The sequence below is a fragment of the Pristiophorus japonicus genome, chromosome 6 (assembly GCF_044704955.1).
Source record: "Pristiophorus japonicus isolate sPriJap1 chromosome 6, sPriJap1.hap1, whole genome shotgun sequence".
Classification (NCBI taxonomy): domain Eukaryota; kingdom Metazoa; phylum Chordata; class Chondrichthyes; family Pristiophoridae; genus Pristiophorus; species Pristiophorus japonicus.
Genome location: NC_091982.1, coordinates 212438071 through 212453375, shown reverse-complemented (window position 1 = coordinate 212453375; position 15305 = coordinate 212438071). Strand labels below are relative to the sequence as shown.

The 15305-nt window shown below is 45.8% G+C and overlaps 1 protein-coding gene across 5 annotated transcripts in view; it reads left to right on the top strand.

Moving 5' to 3' along the window:
• mfsd1 (major facilitator superfamily domain containing 1) overlaps positions 1-15305 on the top strand; it is a 69824-nt gene that overhangs the window by 3622 nt on the left and 50897 nt on the right. For all 5 annotated transcript variants that reach the window (XR_011593664.1, XR_011593663.1, XM_070883580.1 and 2 more), the window contains exons 2-5: positions 8060-8112; positions 11572-11684; positions 11823-11865; positions 13098-13165. Coding sequence is in view for 3 of the 5 variants with exons in the window: in XM_070883580.1 (XP_070739681.1) it covers positions 8060-8112; positions 11572-11684; positions 11823-11865; positions 13098-13165 (277 nt within the window). In the remaining 2 variants the exon portion in view is untranslated. The remainder of the gene's footprint in view (positions 1-8059; positions 8113-11571; positions 11685-11822; positions 11866-13097; positions 13166-15305) is intronic.

Genomic DNA, 15305 nt, shown 5'->3' with positions numbered 1-15305 from the left:
GATTCTAGCGAGATGTTTGCCTTGTTTGTAGTTTGCGATTCGCGTGGTTCATTTTACCACCGCGATATTCTGATGCTGCCCTTTTATCAGTTGTAGCTATGGCTCATGCACTGCTCAAATCAGTGGTGCACTTTGTGCCCTTTGTGATCATTGAGGGCCAGTGTACTTTTGCTTGTTCTTTGTATTTTCCAGTGGCACATTACAAGTCTCTACCACTGGAATGGTTGCATTGTTGTCATAAAGTGAATGTATTGTCTTAGATTCTTTAATCTTTAAGCCTTTTGGTCAGTATCTAAGAGGTAGCACATTGCATGTGGCCCCACAATCTATTTGCATTTTTACCATTTGACCTTTAATGGAGAAGGTAGCTGTAATCTTGTTAGGATACTTTGTCAGCTTTGTCTTTGTGCGATCAACTTTACCAAGCATCTTTACAGACATGCCTTCAAAAATCAGAATCATAAATCTCTCCATATAATGCATGAACTTTTGGCTTGGCGTTGTATTTAGGGTTATGTGTAGACTTCTGCCTCGGTCCATTCTGTCTACACTTGAGAAAAGTGATTGTTTACTGCAACTTGTGCAGGTCTTCCCATATGCTGGGCATTTAGTTTTTGACAGCTCATGTCTTTTGCCACAATATCTGCAATTGTTCATGAACGCTGTGTCTGCGAATTCTTTCTTTGTGGGTCGGGATTTCTATCTGATAGCTTTGACATCTTCAGGATCTGTTTTAGTGAGCTTCATGGATGTCATTTGTGCAACTGTGGCCTCTAGCTTTACAGAACATCACATTTATCGAGTGTTAGGCTTGATTCTTGCAACAGCCTCTTACGCAGAGTGTTATCAGATATTTTGTAGATTATGCGGTCTCTGATGAAATCATCCCTCATTGCTGAAATCACATGATGATGCTATCTCTCTTTCACGAGGTATCTGTCAAACCACTCTTCCCCCTTGTACACAGTTGCTAAACTGGTATCGTTCATAGGTGATGTTGGTTTTACCTTTACAGTGCTCTTCCCAGAGCTTCAAAATAATCTCAATTTCATGCTTGTCTTCCTCTGATTTTGTAGGGAAGATTATTGTGAATGTCTAGGGCATTACTGCCAATGGCAGTGATATACGTTGCAATCCTAACACTATCTGGTTTTTCCACAATATTAGTGATGATTTCATAGCTGTCCCATAGCTGCTTGAATATTTTCCAGTTGGCTTTCAAATCGCCAGCCACCTGCAATGGAGGTGGGAGAGGAATGTGCACAGGAGTTGGCACTGTGTTGGTCATGATGGCTTGTTACAGTTTAGGACTTTGAGTTTGTCACATACATGTATATAGTTCAAATATTCAGAGGACGAGAACAAGTCTAATAGTAAAATATCATGTAATTGTAGAAATACTTTTTCAATTGAGGCTTTATAATAACTTGTCACTTTGTTTACTTTACTAATGCCTCTAGATTATTTTACAAGCTTATGACTATTTATCACCTTTCACAGAACCACATGCGATGTGTAGGAAGCATGCTCTGCACTGCACTGCTTAATGTCGATTTTGATCGCCATGAAAAAGTCTTATAGTTCCAATATTTCAGTCACAGATGTGTTCGACGAAAGATCGGAAGTCTCCGTTCTGATACCATGTATTTTATAGTCTCTTGAACACTGTTAGTTCAACTTAATCCTTTATTTGGGAGATCTCAGCCATGTGGAGCTTTAAAATGACATTCCTTCACAGACCCTCTCAATACAGCTCCCTATACCTTCTAGCTAGAGGGCGCTATACGCTAGTGGGGTGTAACAGAGGGGGGAGGAAGAGAGAGAGCTGGGAGGGGGTGGGGGAGGAAGCGAGAGCTGGGAGGGGGTGGGGGAGGAAGCGAGAGCTGGGAGGGGGTGGGGGAGGAAGCGAGAGCTGGGAGGGGGTGGGGGGAGGAAGCGAGAGCTGGGAGGGGGTGGGGGGAGGAAGCGAGAGCTGGGAGGGGGTGGGGGGAGGAAGCGAGAGCTGGGAGGGGGTGGGGGGAGGAAGCGAGAGCTGGGAGGGGGTGGGGGGAGGAAGCGAGAGCTGGGTGGGGGGAGGAAGCGAGAGCTGGGAGGAGGGGGGGGAGGAAGCGAGAGCTGGGAAGAGGGGGGGGGAGGAAGCGAGAGCTGGGAAGAGGGGGGGGGAGGAAGCGAGAGCTGGGAGGAGGGGGGGGGGGGGGAAGGAAGCGAGAGCTGGGAGGAGGGGGGGGGGGAAGGAAGCGAGAGCTGGGAGGAGGGGGGGGGGGAAGGAAGCGAGAGCTGGGAGGAGGGGGGGGGGGAAGGAAGCGAGAGCTGGGAGGAGGGGGGGGGGGGAGGAAGCGAGAGCTGGGAGGGGGGGGGGAGGAAGCGAGAGCTGGGAGGAGGAAGCGAGAGCTGGGAGGAGGGGGGGGGAGGAAGCGAGAGCTGGGAGGAGGGGGGGGGGGAGGAAGCGAGAGCTGGGAGGAGGGGGGGGGAAGCGAGAGCTGGGAGGGGGAGGGGGGGGAGGAAGCGAGAGCTGGGGGGAGGAGGAAGTGAGAGCTGGGAGGAGGAGGGGGGGGGAGGAAGCGAGAGCTGGGAGGGGGAGGGGGGGGAGGAAGCGAGAGCTGGGGGGAGGAGGAAGCGAGAGCTGGGAGGAGGAGGGGGGGGGAGGAAGCGAGAGCTGGGAGGAGGAGGGGGGGGGAGGAAGCGAGAGCTGGGAGGAGGAGAGGGGGGGGGAGGAAGCGAGAGCTGGGAGGAGGAGAGGGGGGGGGAGGAAGCGAGAGCTGGGAGGAGGAGAGGGGGGGGGAGGAAGCGAGAGCTGGGAGGAGGGGGGGGGAGGAAGCGAGAGCTGGGAGGAGGAGGGGGGGGGAGGAAGCGAGAGCTGGGAGGAGGAGGAAGCGAGAGCTGGGAGGGCGAGGAGGGGGGAGGAAGCGAGAGCTGGGGGGAGGAGGAAGCGAGAGCTGGGAGGAGGAGGGGGGGGAGGAAGCGAGAGCTGGGAGGAGGAGGGGGGGGGAGGAAGCGAGAGCTGGGAGGAGGAGGGGGGGGGAGGAAGCGAGAGCTGGGAGGAGGAGTGGGGGGTGAGGAAGCGAGAGCTGGGAGGAGGAGGGTGGGGGGGAGGAAGCGAGAGCTGGGAGGAGGAGGGTGGGGGGGAGGAAGCGAGAGCTGGGAGGAGGAGGGTGGGGGGGAGGAAGCGAGAGCTGGGAGGAGGAGGGTGGGGGGGAGGAAGCGAGAGCTGGGAGGAGGAGGGTGGGGGGGAGGAAGCGAGAGCTGGGAGGAGGAGGGTGGGGGGGAGGAAGCGAGAGCTGGGAGGAGGAGGGTGGGGGGGAGGAAGCGAGAGCTGGGGGGGAGGAAGCGAGAGCTGGGGGTGGGGGGAGGGAGAGGAAGCGAGAGCTGGGAGGGGGGGAGGAAGCGAGAGCTGGGGGAGGGTGGGGGAAGGGCGGGGTGGAAGAGAGCTTTTTGGGGGGACAGAAAGAGAGCTTGGGGGGGGGGTGATGGTGGGAAGGGAGCTTGGCAGGGGGGAAGAGAGCTTTGGAGGGAGCTTGGCAGGGGGGGAAGAGAGCTTTGGAGGGAGCTTGGGAGGGGGGGTCAGAGGGGGAGGGAGCTTGGGGTGGGGGAGCGGAGAAAAGAGCTGGGTGGGGGGGGGAGAGGAGAAGGAGCTTGGGGGAGAGAAGGGGAAGGAGCTTGGTGGGGGGGGGCGCGCGCGCAGAGGGGGAGGGGGTGGTGGGGGGTGGAGAGGGAGAGCTTGGGGGGGGGCGGTGGAGAAAGAGAGCTTGGGGGGTGGGGGGGAGGGTGGAGAAAGAGAGCTTGGGGGGGTGGGGGGGAGGGTGGAGAAAGAGAGATTGGGGGGTGGGAGGGGGGGTGGAGAAAGAGAGATTGGGGGGGGTGGAGAGAGAGAGAGCTGGGAGATGGTGGGGGGGGATGGAGAGAGCGCTTGGGGATGGTGGGGGGGGGTAGAGAGAGAGAGCTTGGGGGTGGAGAGAGAGGGAGGGGAAGGGAGAGCTTGGGGGTGGGGGGAGGGGTAGAGAGGGAGAGAGCGCTTTTGGCGGGGGGGAATGGAGAAAGAGAAACGTGGGGGTGGGGGGTTGGAGATTGGAGGGTGGGAGAGAGAACTCTGAAGATGGATCACGTTCTTCCTACCCCATGGTGCGTGCAAGATCGTTGCGTGTGTTAGAAGGGACATCGTTTGCGTGGATGAAATCCAGAAGTCACGACACTGTCACTATTCACTTCATACCCAATAAACATGTTAACAATCTGTACACAATGCCCCATTTATGGGAGGGTAAGGTCTTGTGCTTGGGAAAGGGTCTTCAACTGGCAGAGTGATTGCTGGGGTAAGGGTCTTCAGCTGGCGGGGTGGTGCACTTACGCTAGGGTAATGGACTTCGGCTGGAACTTGGTGGCTTTTTGGGAGATCTATCTGTAGCTTAAGTCAAAATGGATCGAATTACAAATTGGAAATTCATTCAGAACTTTGGCTGGGCGGTTCCAGTTACACATTCCAGAGGAACTTCAGGGTGTGGCTTATCCTCCAAGGGGACCAATCAGCAATAGGTCTGGAGAGCCATTCCAAGAAATGACTGCATTTTAGTTCGTACAAATAGCTGCATCCTTTAATTACTTGGCCCATTGCTGTGTGGCCGCGCACATGCGCAGCTCAGAGGGAACTTTGGTAATTTGAATTTGAATTGTGCTTCCAAAAAAAAATCACTCCATATCTCTAACACCCGTTCAGTACTATGATCTTTTTTCAATGAAGTCAAATACTGTGCAAATTTCTCTGCCTGGCATGGAGCTCTCGAACTACTCCCTTTGGTATTTTCCCATTGGCAGGACTGGGTTATTTTTGATCAAGGCAGTCCTCGGGGAATTGACAAACAAGAAATTTGACAGTCGGGAATTGTGATTAGTAGGCAGTGGGGGAAGTCACTGGGACAAAAATCTAGAATGGGAGGGAGGGAATGGTCACAGTTTGAATAAAAATTGAGTCAACTTGGCTGGAAATAAACTGCAATGTGGGATAAAGTAAAGCTCTGTAGTTTTGTTAAAATAGCTAGAGGTGAGCAATTTTTAAAATAAAGATCAGCCTGAGCCATTGGGAAGGGGAATGGAATTGGTGATGAAGGCATGGAGTGTGTGGCTTCAGTCTTCTCCAGGCTTAACTGAAGGAAATTGCAGTGAAGAGGGATATTGCACCATGGTCACAATCATAGAAGATGTCATTTGTGACTTTGATTATGGCCATTTCGATGCTGTGGCAGAGATGGAAATCTGATTGCAGAGATTCAAACGGAGTTGTATGAAAGATATGCACAAATTTGGAAGGCAACAACATATTGAAGGACTTTAGAGAGGAAAGGAAAGTTGGGGATTGGTTGGTAGTTTGCAAGTACAGGGGTCGAGGTGGGTTTTTTAAGCAAAAGTGTGTTGAGGGCAGTTTAAAAGGGAGTGAGGATGAAGGCACCTGAAGAGAGACAACCATTTACACTGTCTGCTCTACTGACAACCATTTACACTGTCTGCTCTACTGGGGCCAGGAAGGCAAGTTAGCTCAAAGGAGCATGAGTTGGTTCTCCAGGACAAGATGAGCTTTGAGTGAGCATGAGGGGAGATGGAGAGAAACTGGAGAAAGAGCCAGGTGTTGGCTACGGCGGGCTGGGAGGAGGAGGAGAGCATGTTGGTTACTGGGCATAGTGGGCATGGGGACGGGAGAAGTAGCAGAGGCATTATTGATTCCACAATCGTTGACTACAGTGCAGCCCAGTGTTCAGAAGAGATATTCAGCCATGGGGTCGGGGACTAGTGAGCCATACATCTTTGCATAATGCAGTTGTGTGCTGGGTAACCGCACATTTGCCACTCAAATGTCAGAATGTGGAAACTATCTGATGCTATTGCTCATGTATAGAACAGCACACATTTGCTTGCTTATGGGATGACCTCGCCAGTACAGGAAGTTGGATTCCATGTTGATTTTTCCAGAAAATGCTCGTGTGCATACAAGGTGAAAATTGCTGGCTGCTTACAACAAAAATATGTGGATGCGATGTGCACAGCCCAGGTCCTTCACCAATACACCAGAGTCAGGATGTGCCATTGCATTTGCAAACTAAGCTTTACTGGTAATGGTCTTCAGTTGCCTAAAGAAATGCAAACTCTTGGACATTTCAAGCTCACAGGCACAAATCTTGCATCTTTTAGTGGTGCTAAAAGTGCTAAATTATCTATACTTGCACATAAGGGCCCCAAGTTTCGACATGATTTGCTCCTGATTTTTAGGAGCAACTGGTGTAGAACGGAGTATCTTAGAAATCGGAATTCTCGCCATTTAGTTTACTCCAGTTCTAGTCAGTTAGTACAGTTTCACTTTGGAACAGAATTTTTTTTTCAAAAGGGGGCGTGTCCGGCCACTTACGCCTGTTTTCAAAGTTTCGTCAGTGAAAACTTACTCCAAACTAACTTAGAATGGAGTAAGTGAAGATTTTTGTCCGCTCGAAAAAACCTTGTCTACACTTTAAAAAATCAGGCGTAGGTTACAAATCAGGCGTAGGGAATGGGGGGGGGGGGGGGGTTTAAAGGGAAGTTTACTAACATTAAACACTTCAGTTTTACAAATAAAGAGCCATCATCAATAATAAATGATAAAAACATCAATAAATCAATCAATAAATCAATCAAAAAAAATTAATAAGAAATAATTTTTTTTTTTAAATCAATAAATAAAACATTTTCTACTTACCGACTGCAGCACCGGGAGCCCTCCAACAGCGTGCTGGGATGCCCCCCCCAGTGTGTCTCTGTCAGTGTCTCTATCTGTCTGTCTGTGTGTGTCTCATTCTCTGTCTGTCAGTGTCTGTGTTTCGGGGAGCAGAGGGAGGGAAGGGGAGGGGGGGGGGGGAGGAGGAGGAGGAGGAGGAGGAGGGGAAGGGGAAGGGGAAGGGGAAGGGGAGAAAGGAGATGGGGGCGGGGGAAGAGAGAGAGGAGATGGGAGGGGAGGATGAACGGGGGGGGAGGCTGAACGGGCCGGGCCCGAGACTTCGGGCAGGGCCCGTCCCCAGCACCAGATTTACAGGTAGGTGGCGTTGGGTCGGGGTGGTGGGACGGAGGTCAGTGTCTGGTCCAGTCCGGGGGTGGGGAGCGGGAGTCGGGTCGGTGTCTGGTCCGGTCCGGGGGCGGGGGGGGAAGCGGGAGTCAGGTCAGGTCCAGTCCGGGGGGGCGGGAGTGGGGGGAAGCGGAAGCGGGGGTCGGTGTCTGGGTCGGGTCCGATCCAGGGGCGGAAGGGGAAGCGGGAGTCGGGTCGGTGTCGGGTCCAGTCCGGAGGCGGGGTGGGGGGCGGGAAGCGGGAGTCAAGTCGGGTCGGGAGGAAGCAGGAGCTGGGCGTGGGAGGAGCCTTATTCACGCAGCCCCAGTGAGGCCATTCGGCCAGGGCTAGGGGCTGCGTGCTTCGGGCCCCTCCCACAGTTTTGGGCGCCTGGAGCTACTGCACATGCACGCCCACTGTAGCGCGCATGTGCAGAGGTCCCGGCACTGTTTTCAGCGCAGGGACCTGGATCCGACCCCACAGCTCCTGCTGCGCTGCGCCGAGCTGCAAACTATTTGCAGGGAGCTGGAGAATCTGGAAGTTTTTTATAGGCGCACTTTGTGGCGTGAAAAACGAGCGTCCAGGTCGGGACTGCGCCGTTCTAGGCGCGGCTCGAAACTTGGGCTCAAGAAATCAGCAGCAACCGTGTTGTTGGCTGTGCATGCACAGCAGTAGTGTTCCCTACAGCATTCTGGGGTAACTTGGGGCCATGCAGAGCTATTAATCCAGTACTGTTCTTTGTCACTAATGCTGTGATCACTCTGTGAAATGCTGATGGTTGGCATCTATGTCCAAATGGCCCCTTTTGCTGGGCACCAGATAGTGTATATGACAATGGTTTCAGTGATGTCTGTTTGAATTCCCATGCCTCCCCGTTGGCCGTTGAGTTTGGGATCTTGGGATATTGATGGTGTAAATTGCATGCTTCCATTCTATAGCAGTCAGTTGGCTGGCTTGGCATGTTTCAGCTTTTTGTATACATTTTTTTCTTTTTCTTTCCAGGTAGCTATTTCTGCTATGATAATCCAGCTGCTTTGCAGACCCAAGTTATGAACGTAAGTATGGAACAGTTGAAAATTGTAAACATTAGAGCAGTTATTAACTTTAGAGAACCTTATTGGAGTGCACATAGTACTATGAATATTTATTGTATGATTCCTATGTTATCTATATATTGAATTCTGTGACACTCATGCACATTAATATTTCAGATATTTTGCCAACGTTTGATAGTTGTTAACTTCAATTGTACTTTTGTATAAATGGAACAGCTCAGTAACTCTGTTATATGAATGCAGCAGTGGTTGCTGAGTCTGTATATAACACTTCTAATAAAATGTTAAAATGAAGAGTGCATTCTGCAATAAGTGAAATACATAGGACAATGTCTGCCTGAAAGTTTTAATTTTGGGGCAATTTTACAACTTTGTTGACAGTTTGAAGAATTTTTTGTATTTAAACATTCTAAGCACAACCATAAAAACACATTAGTGGCCCCACCCAAAAAACTGGCCATGCCCCCAGATTGAATTAATCACAATTGCGCTCGTTTATGGGCCTTTGAGGAGGCTCTTAAAATTAAGCTTTTTTTGGCGCATGGACACTAATAGGCATGTTTTTAAAGCTTTTTCTTTTCAATTTACTAGGAAATTGATTACTGTACACCAGTGTAACTTGTAAATGGGTCTGTGTAGTTTTTTGTCTTTCAGTTGTTTAAAATCGGGTTACTCACAGTGCACTCGACACTTATTAAAAATGCTTATTGTTGATAAACCTAGTGTCAGCTATATTAATAAAGCTGCTCCACTTATATAGCAAAGAATATTTTTTGATGTATTTAAAAAAATATATTAAGTTCTAAGAAGCTACCTGATTGCGCTGGTTCATGGCAGATTTTGCATTCTGCGATATGCAAATGCATTTGAGCGGAAACTCTTGGCCTACATATTTGTGGTTTTCTTTTTTGCTGAGTTATATATTAGAACCATGATGCCATTAAATGCTCCTAAACCAATTCAGTTGTGATATGGCTGTGGTGGTATGGTGGGGGTGGGGAGTAGTTGTTGAAGTTTGAGCTATGACATTTAAAAACCTATCCAGGTTTTGCTTTGTATAGCGCTTAATTTGTGTGTTCGGTGTCGGATGGGAGATAATTGTTTTTTTGTTTTCCATTTGCAAATCCGATACAAGCTACAATACAATGTCATAATCTCATCAGTTATTTATTTCTACCAAGCAGTTAATGAAAAGCATAGGAGAGAAACTTATATTCTACAAAAAAAGTGAAATAATGAAACTAATTTGGAAGATGATGTGGGATATGTTAAGGCACAGGTTATAGCTTTCCTTCAAAGTCCTACAAGCTATTGTGTATTTAATGCCTTGATAATGCATGCTTTGCAGATGAAAAAAAAACCATCATTGAAGTATTATGCATTGAAGTATAGCAGTGGTGTGTTAATGATACTGGGTTACCAACCCAGAGGCTGAGAGTTCAAATCCCATCATAGCGAAGTTCTAAAATGAAATTCAATAAGTATGGTAACTTGTGGACTGGCACCAGGGGATAATGAACCTGCAACCTTCTGGATTTTCATTAAAAACCTAACTGGTTTGTGGAAGGGAGCTTGCTGCCACATCCCATTCTGGCCGATGTGACTCCAGTCCCACCATACATGGCTGACTATTCATGCTCTCTGAAATGCCTAGCAAGCTTGTTAATGTGTGTTGTTCACAGTAGTAAGTATATTACAAAAAGTCATCTTTCATGCATCATGTGAATAAAACAATCATAGCAATGACATGAGTTTGACCTTTTGCCTCCAGTCCCTTTGAAAGATAGGCCAGCTTATATCTTCTGTTTATCAATGTTTAACATTGGTTAATGAATGCTTGTGTTTCTGCTGTAACCTACCCATAAAATGTGTAATTAAATTGTACGTAAATGCAGGGCTTTTGACTGGTTTGTTTATGTAACTCTCCAGTTGAAGCAATTATCGTTCTATTCAAGAATACATGAATTGAAAATGGTGACTTCCATGAAAAAATAGCCCATGCTCATTCCTTTTTTTTATGCACACTTTCGATGTGAAGGTTAGAGCACTCATACAATATTTGGTATTCAATACCAAAACATTCATGTTCTTTAGTGAGGCAGAGGTATGCATGGTTGCAAATTACATTGCTGCAAAAACACAAACCAGGAGACTGCTTCTACATTGCAAAGTGAGAAAATAATTTCATGAAGCACATTGGAGGGCTGATATCACAATTGCAGCATCCGAATAAGTATGTGATGTCAGGTGCAAAATTAGAGCAGAATATGCACTGTCTGGTGTATACTTATGTTGGGAAACGTGAGTTCATTTCAGAAACTTGCCCCAAGATGATAGAAATGGTCTGTTGTGGTACACAGGTTGACTTCTTAATGTTGCAATTTTTTTTAGTAATGTGGTTGTCGATGAAACTGTTGTTCCTGTAGTAATAATTTGATTCCTTTGTGAAATTAGTTGAATTTCTTGTACTTTAAACATCAATGGAAATTGTCCAAGCTAAAAATTGGTTGAAATTAGTTATTTTGCTGTTAACTACTGAATTTGGCAGGAATTGTACTCCAGGCTGTGGATTAATACATAATATGGGATGCAAACATTGTAAAATGCTCAATTTGGAATCTAGAACTGAGTTTAGCGATTATTTAAACCACAATTGAACTACAGATGAATACAGTGGATTTAAATTGATTTTCTCTTCCTTTTCTCAAACTGAATTTTACTGTGAATACCTGATACTTCTGTTGAGCAGTCATTATAAAGTTCCCTTCTGATGTTCCAAAGTAGTTTTTGTGTTAAAATTAAATTATACAGTAATTTATATACCAACTTAAACAACCCAGAAAAGTGGTGAAAATGGTGTGACAAAATTTGGAATTTGACTATTAGATAATGCTCAAAACACAACACTTGAATTTTCTCCCAGTAATATAATCCTTATCTAAATAAATGCCTGCGATGAGGAGAAAATTCTCCACCCAGAGAGTGGTGAACCTGTGGAATTCTCTACCACAGAAAGTTATTGAGGCCAATTCACTAAATATATTCAAAAAGGAGTTAGATGTAGTCCTTACTACTAGGGGGAATCAAGGGGTATGGCGAGAAAGCAGGAATGGGGTACTGAAGTTGCATGTTCAGCCATGAACTTATTGAATGGTGGTGCAGGCTCGAAGGGCCGAATGGCCTACTCCTGCACCTATTTTCTATGTTTCTATGGTCCTTATGTGGAGTCAATTGTTTTTGACTTATAATAATCCTGTGTAGTGCCTTGGGATGTTTTACTACATTAAAGGTGCTATATAAATACAAGTTGTTGAACATGATTTCATTATGTCTTGCCAATGTAAAACCGGATGATCACTGTGTGTTGATTGTGCATTGTGACTCCATTGTTCTATAAGATTTCAGAATTCTTGACGACAGTATTTGAAAATCTAAAATGGTATTTTTCTTTTTTGACAGGATATGAAGATTAATACTGTTACATTCATGCAACTGTATGCATGGTATTCCTGGCCCAATGTTATCCTCTGCTTTTTTGGAGGATTTTTATTGGACAGAGTATTCGGAATGCGGTAAGAGCATCAATGAGAACAGAGATTGCATCTACCTATCTGTTATTTTAAAAACCTTGTTTGACAATGTTTGAAAACAAGTGAAATTGTGTGATGTGAAAGCTACAAATATGACCTGTTTAAAACTTTTTTTTACAGTTTGGGGACAATAATCTTCAGTTTGTTCGTCTGTGTTGGACAAGTGAGTAGAAATTCAGATTTGTTATGCACCTATGTTCATTTATAAAGCACTTGGTGGAACTGGGAAGACTGCATTCTTGAGTAAGTGCTCTGGTGTCAGATAACCAAATCATTTTGATACGTAATTCTGTTTGAGTGCCTATAGATTGCAGCTATCAGTCTTGGGTTTTAGCCAGCCTGTTTACATTTCCCAGATGATCCTTCAGTTCTGCTGCCCAGAAAAGAGGTTTGAGTTTGTGTGCGTATGTCGAAGTTTTATCCTAGCAGTTAAATTTAAAATGTTTCAACAGTGGATAGTGGTGTCAACATTTTAATTGCAGCTATACTCTGTTCAGTTTCAAACCAAAGTGGCATAAAACCATCCCTCCAGAGAGCCTCCAATCTCTTTGCTCTGATGTCCAGGAGGGCCCTGATTCTGGAATTGTACTGTAACTTTAGCATTTGTTTGACCACCTTAAGTGATTTATAAAATGGTGGACATAAATCCCAGGTATTAACATTTTATCGCTGTAATAGGTTTGCAACTTCATTGTTTATTTGATAGGGTTGTTAATGTGGTTTTCCAGTGTGACCTTTAGCCATTGTGACAAACTACAGTTACCAAATGGCTTTAATTGATCATCTAACATTGGTATATGTAATTAGTGGGAAGGGGAGAGAGGAAAGCAGAGAAATGTAATGCACTCCCTTTCTCCTCCTCCAAACCTTTCATTGTAATTTCCTTTACATGCAAAACCTATGTTCGAGTCTACATATTTAAATATTTAATTTTTAAATCTCACAGGAGATGAAGAGTTTGGCAAATAGACTTGTCAATGTGCACAAGGAAAATTACAGGTCTTCTCTCAAATTGTCAGTAATGCTTCAATGAAAAGGGCTGCTAGCTGCTATCCACATTTAAAGTGATTGTGTCCTTTTGTTTTTTTTTTAAAAGCACAATTCCTATGGAAGCTAGTGCTGTCTCTGACTCACTACATTGTGTACTTTATTTGACATGATCCGACTGTTTCCTGGGTGCCAGAATTCAGGTTATCACAAAATGGGAAATGAGTAACTGCCGAGTCCTCCTAGCTTGGTTATAAGCTGACGAGTTTGGTATACAGACGATTGAGCATATTGTTATTGTGCTATAGCTTGTTTTTGAGTTATATTTACAAGGCATGGAAGGCCAAATGAAGGAGAAGAAAGCCAGATGGATGGAAAGTAATATAAATTTGTGCATTTTTTTTTAAGGTTATTGTTGCTGCTGGAGCATTGTTGAATGCATTTTGGCTAATGGAACTCGGAAGATTTGTGTTTGGGTGAGTTGATTATTTTATATCAGTATAAGTTCTAGACAACCAACTAAGAATGCTCTAGATTACTTGCTGGTCAATATAGGCAATGTGACACAAATTTTCCAGTCTACATTATTTTAATGTTGGCATCAACCTATTTATTCAAAACTGGTTAATGCTAATGTTAAGATAGCACAGGTCAGGACATCTAGGCTTGAGTTAAACACGATTAAGAAACCTTAAAATGGCTTTCTTGTTTTGTGCTTTACCTTCAACATGTAGAAGATCACAGTGGAGATCTTTTGTGTACTATTTCTCACTTGCATCTATAATACAATTGCTTAGAGCTGTGGACAAGGAGGTTACAAGTTCTATTAAGAACATAAGAAATAGGAGCAGGAATAGGTCATATGGCCACTCGAGCCATCTCTGTCACTCAATACAATCATGGCTGATCTTGTACATCAACTCCCGTCCTATCCCCATAATCCCTTGATTCCCTTTCTGCTCAAAAATGTATCTATCTCAGTCTTGAATATACTCAACGTCTGAGCATCCATAGCCCTCGGGGTAGAGAATTCCAAAGATTCACAATCCTCTGAGTGAAGAAATTCTTCTCATTTCAGTCTTAAATGACTGATTCCTTATCTTGAGACTATAATCCCAGTTCTAGACTCTCCAGTGAGGATATATATACCACCTCCTTTGATTTGAGATAGCTCGGTTATATACTGCCTTTACCAATACGCCATCATAGAATGGTTACAGAATGGAAGTAGGCCATTCGGCCTGTCGAGCCTGTGCCGGCTCTCTGCAAGAGCCCCACCCTACCGTGCTTTTCCCATAGCCCTGCAATTTTTTTTCTTACAGGTACTTATCCAACTCTCTTTGAAAGCAGTGATTGAGTTTGCCTCCACCACACTTTCAGGCACTGCATTCTAGATCCAACCACTTACTGTGTAAAAAGTTTTTTCTCATGTTGCCTTTGGTTCTTTTGTCAATCACCTTAAATCTATGTCCTCTGGTTCTTGGTCCTTTTGCCAATGGGAACAGTTTCTCTCTCTACTCTGTCGAGACCCCTCATGATCTTGAACGCCTCTATCAAATCTTCTCTACTCCAAGTAGAACAACCCCAGCTTCTCTAGTCTATTTACGTAACTGAAGTCCCTTATCCCTGGAATCATTCTCATAAATCTAAGGCCTTCACATCTTTCCTAAAGTGCAGTGCCCAGAATTTGACACAATACTCCAGTTGAGGCCTCATAAAGGTGGTTCATAACCTCCTTGCTTGTGTACTCTCTGTCTCTGTTTATGAAGCCAGTATCCCGTAAGCTTTTTTAACTGCTTTCTCAACCTGCCCTGCCACTTCCAACGATTTGTGCACATGTACCCCAAGGTCTCTCTGTTCAAGCACCCTCTTTAGAATTATACTCTTTAGTTTATACTTACATTTTTTGGTAGAAAGGATGAGGAGAGTATCACTTCACACTTGAGTTAAATTTCATCTGCCATGTGTCCGCCCATTCGACCAGCCTGTCTGTCCTTTTGAAGTCTATCACACTCCTCCTCACTGTTCACTATATACTTTGTGTCATCTGCAAATTTTGAAATTGTGCCCTGTAGACCCACATCCACCGGCATCATCATCATAGGCGGTCCCTCGATCGAGGATGACTTACTTCCACATCGAAAGGGGTGACTTCACTAATGTTTCAGTGGAGGACCCAATATTCCAGTCCTCAACTCCAGGGGTGGAAGATGCCTGTGCGTGGATTTTTTAAATGTGTGGTGACCATTGCACATCAGGCACCACATGGGCTTGACAGAGCTAGGCCTTTATCCAGTGGCAAGGGTGTCATGAATGTAATTTTCATGTAACTGTAACCTTCATGTAACAACATTGTACACGGCATACACCTAGGAAATGCACACCTTGACCACAAGGGGCGAACTTGTGGGAGACACTCCTCACCTGGTCATCCAGGATTGAAAGGGAGGTCCCACGCAGGGTTATCACTCCTTGGTCCTGTGAATAAAGGTACAGGTCACAGTGACCTTGTTTCCAGTATGTGTCTCGTGTTGATTTACAGTAAAGTGTCAGGACTTAACATTTGACGACGAGAAACCGGAATCAACGACTCATGAGAACGGCCACCGGTAGCAC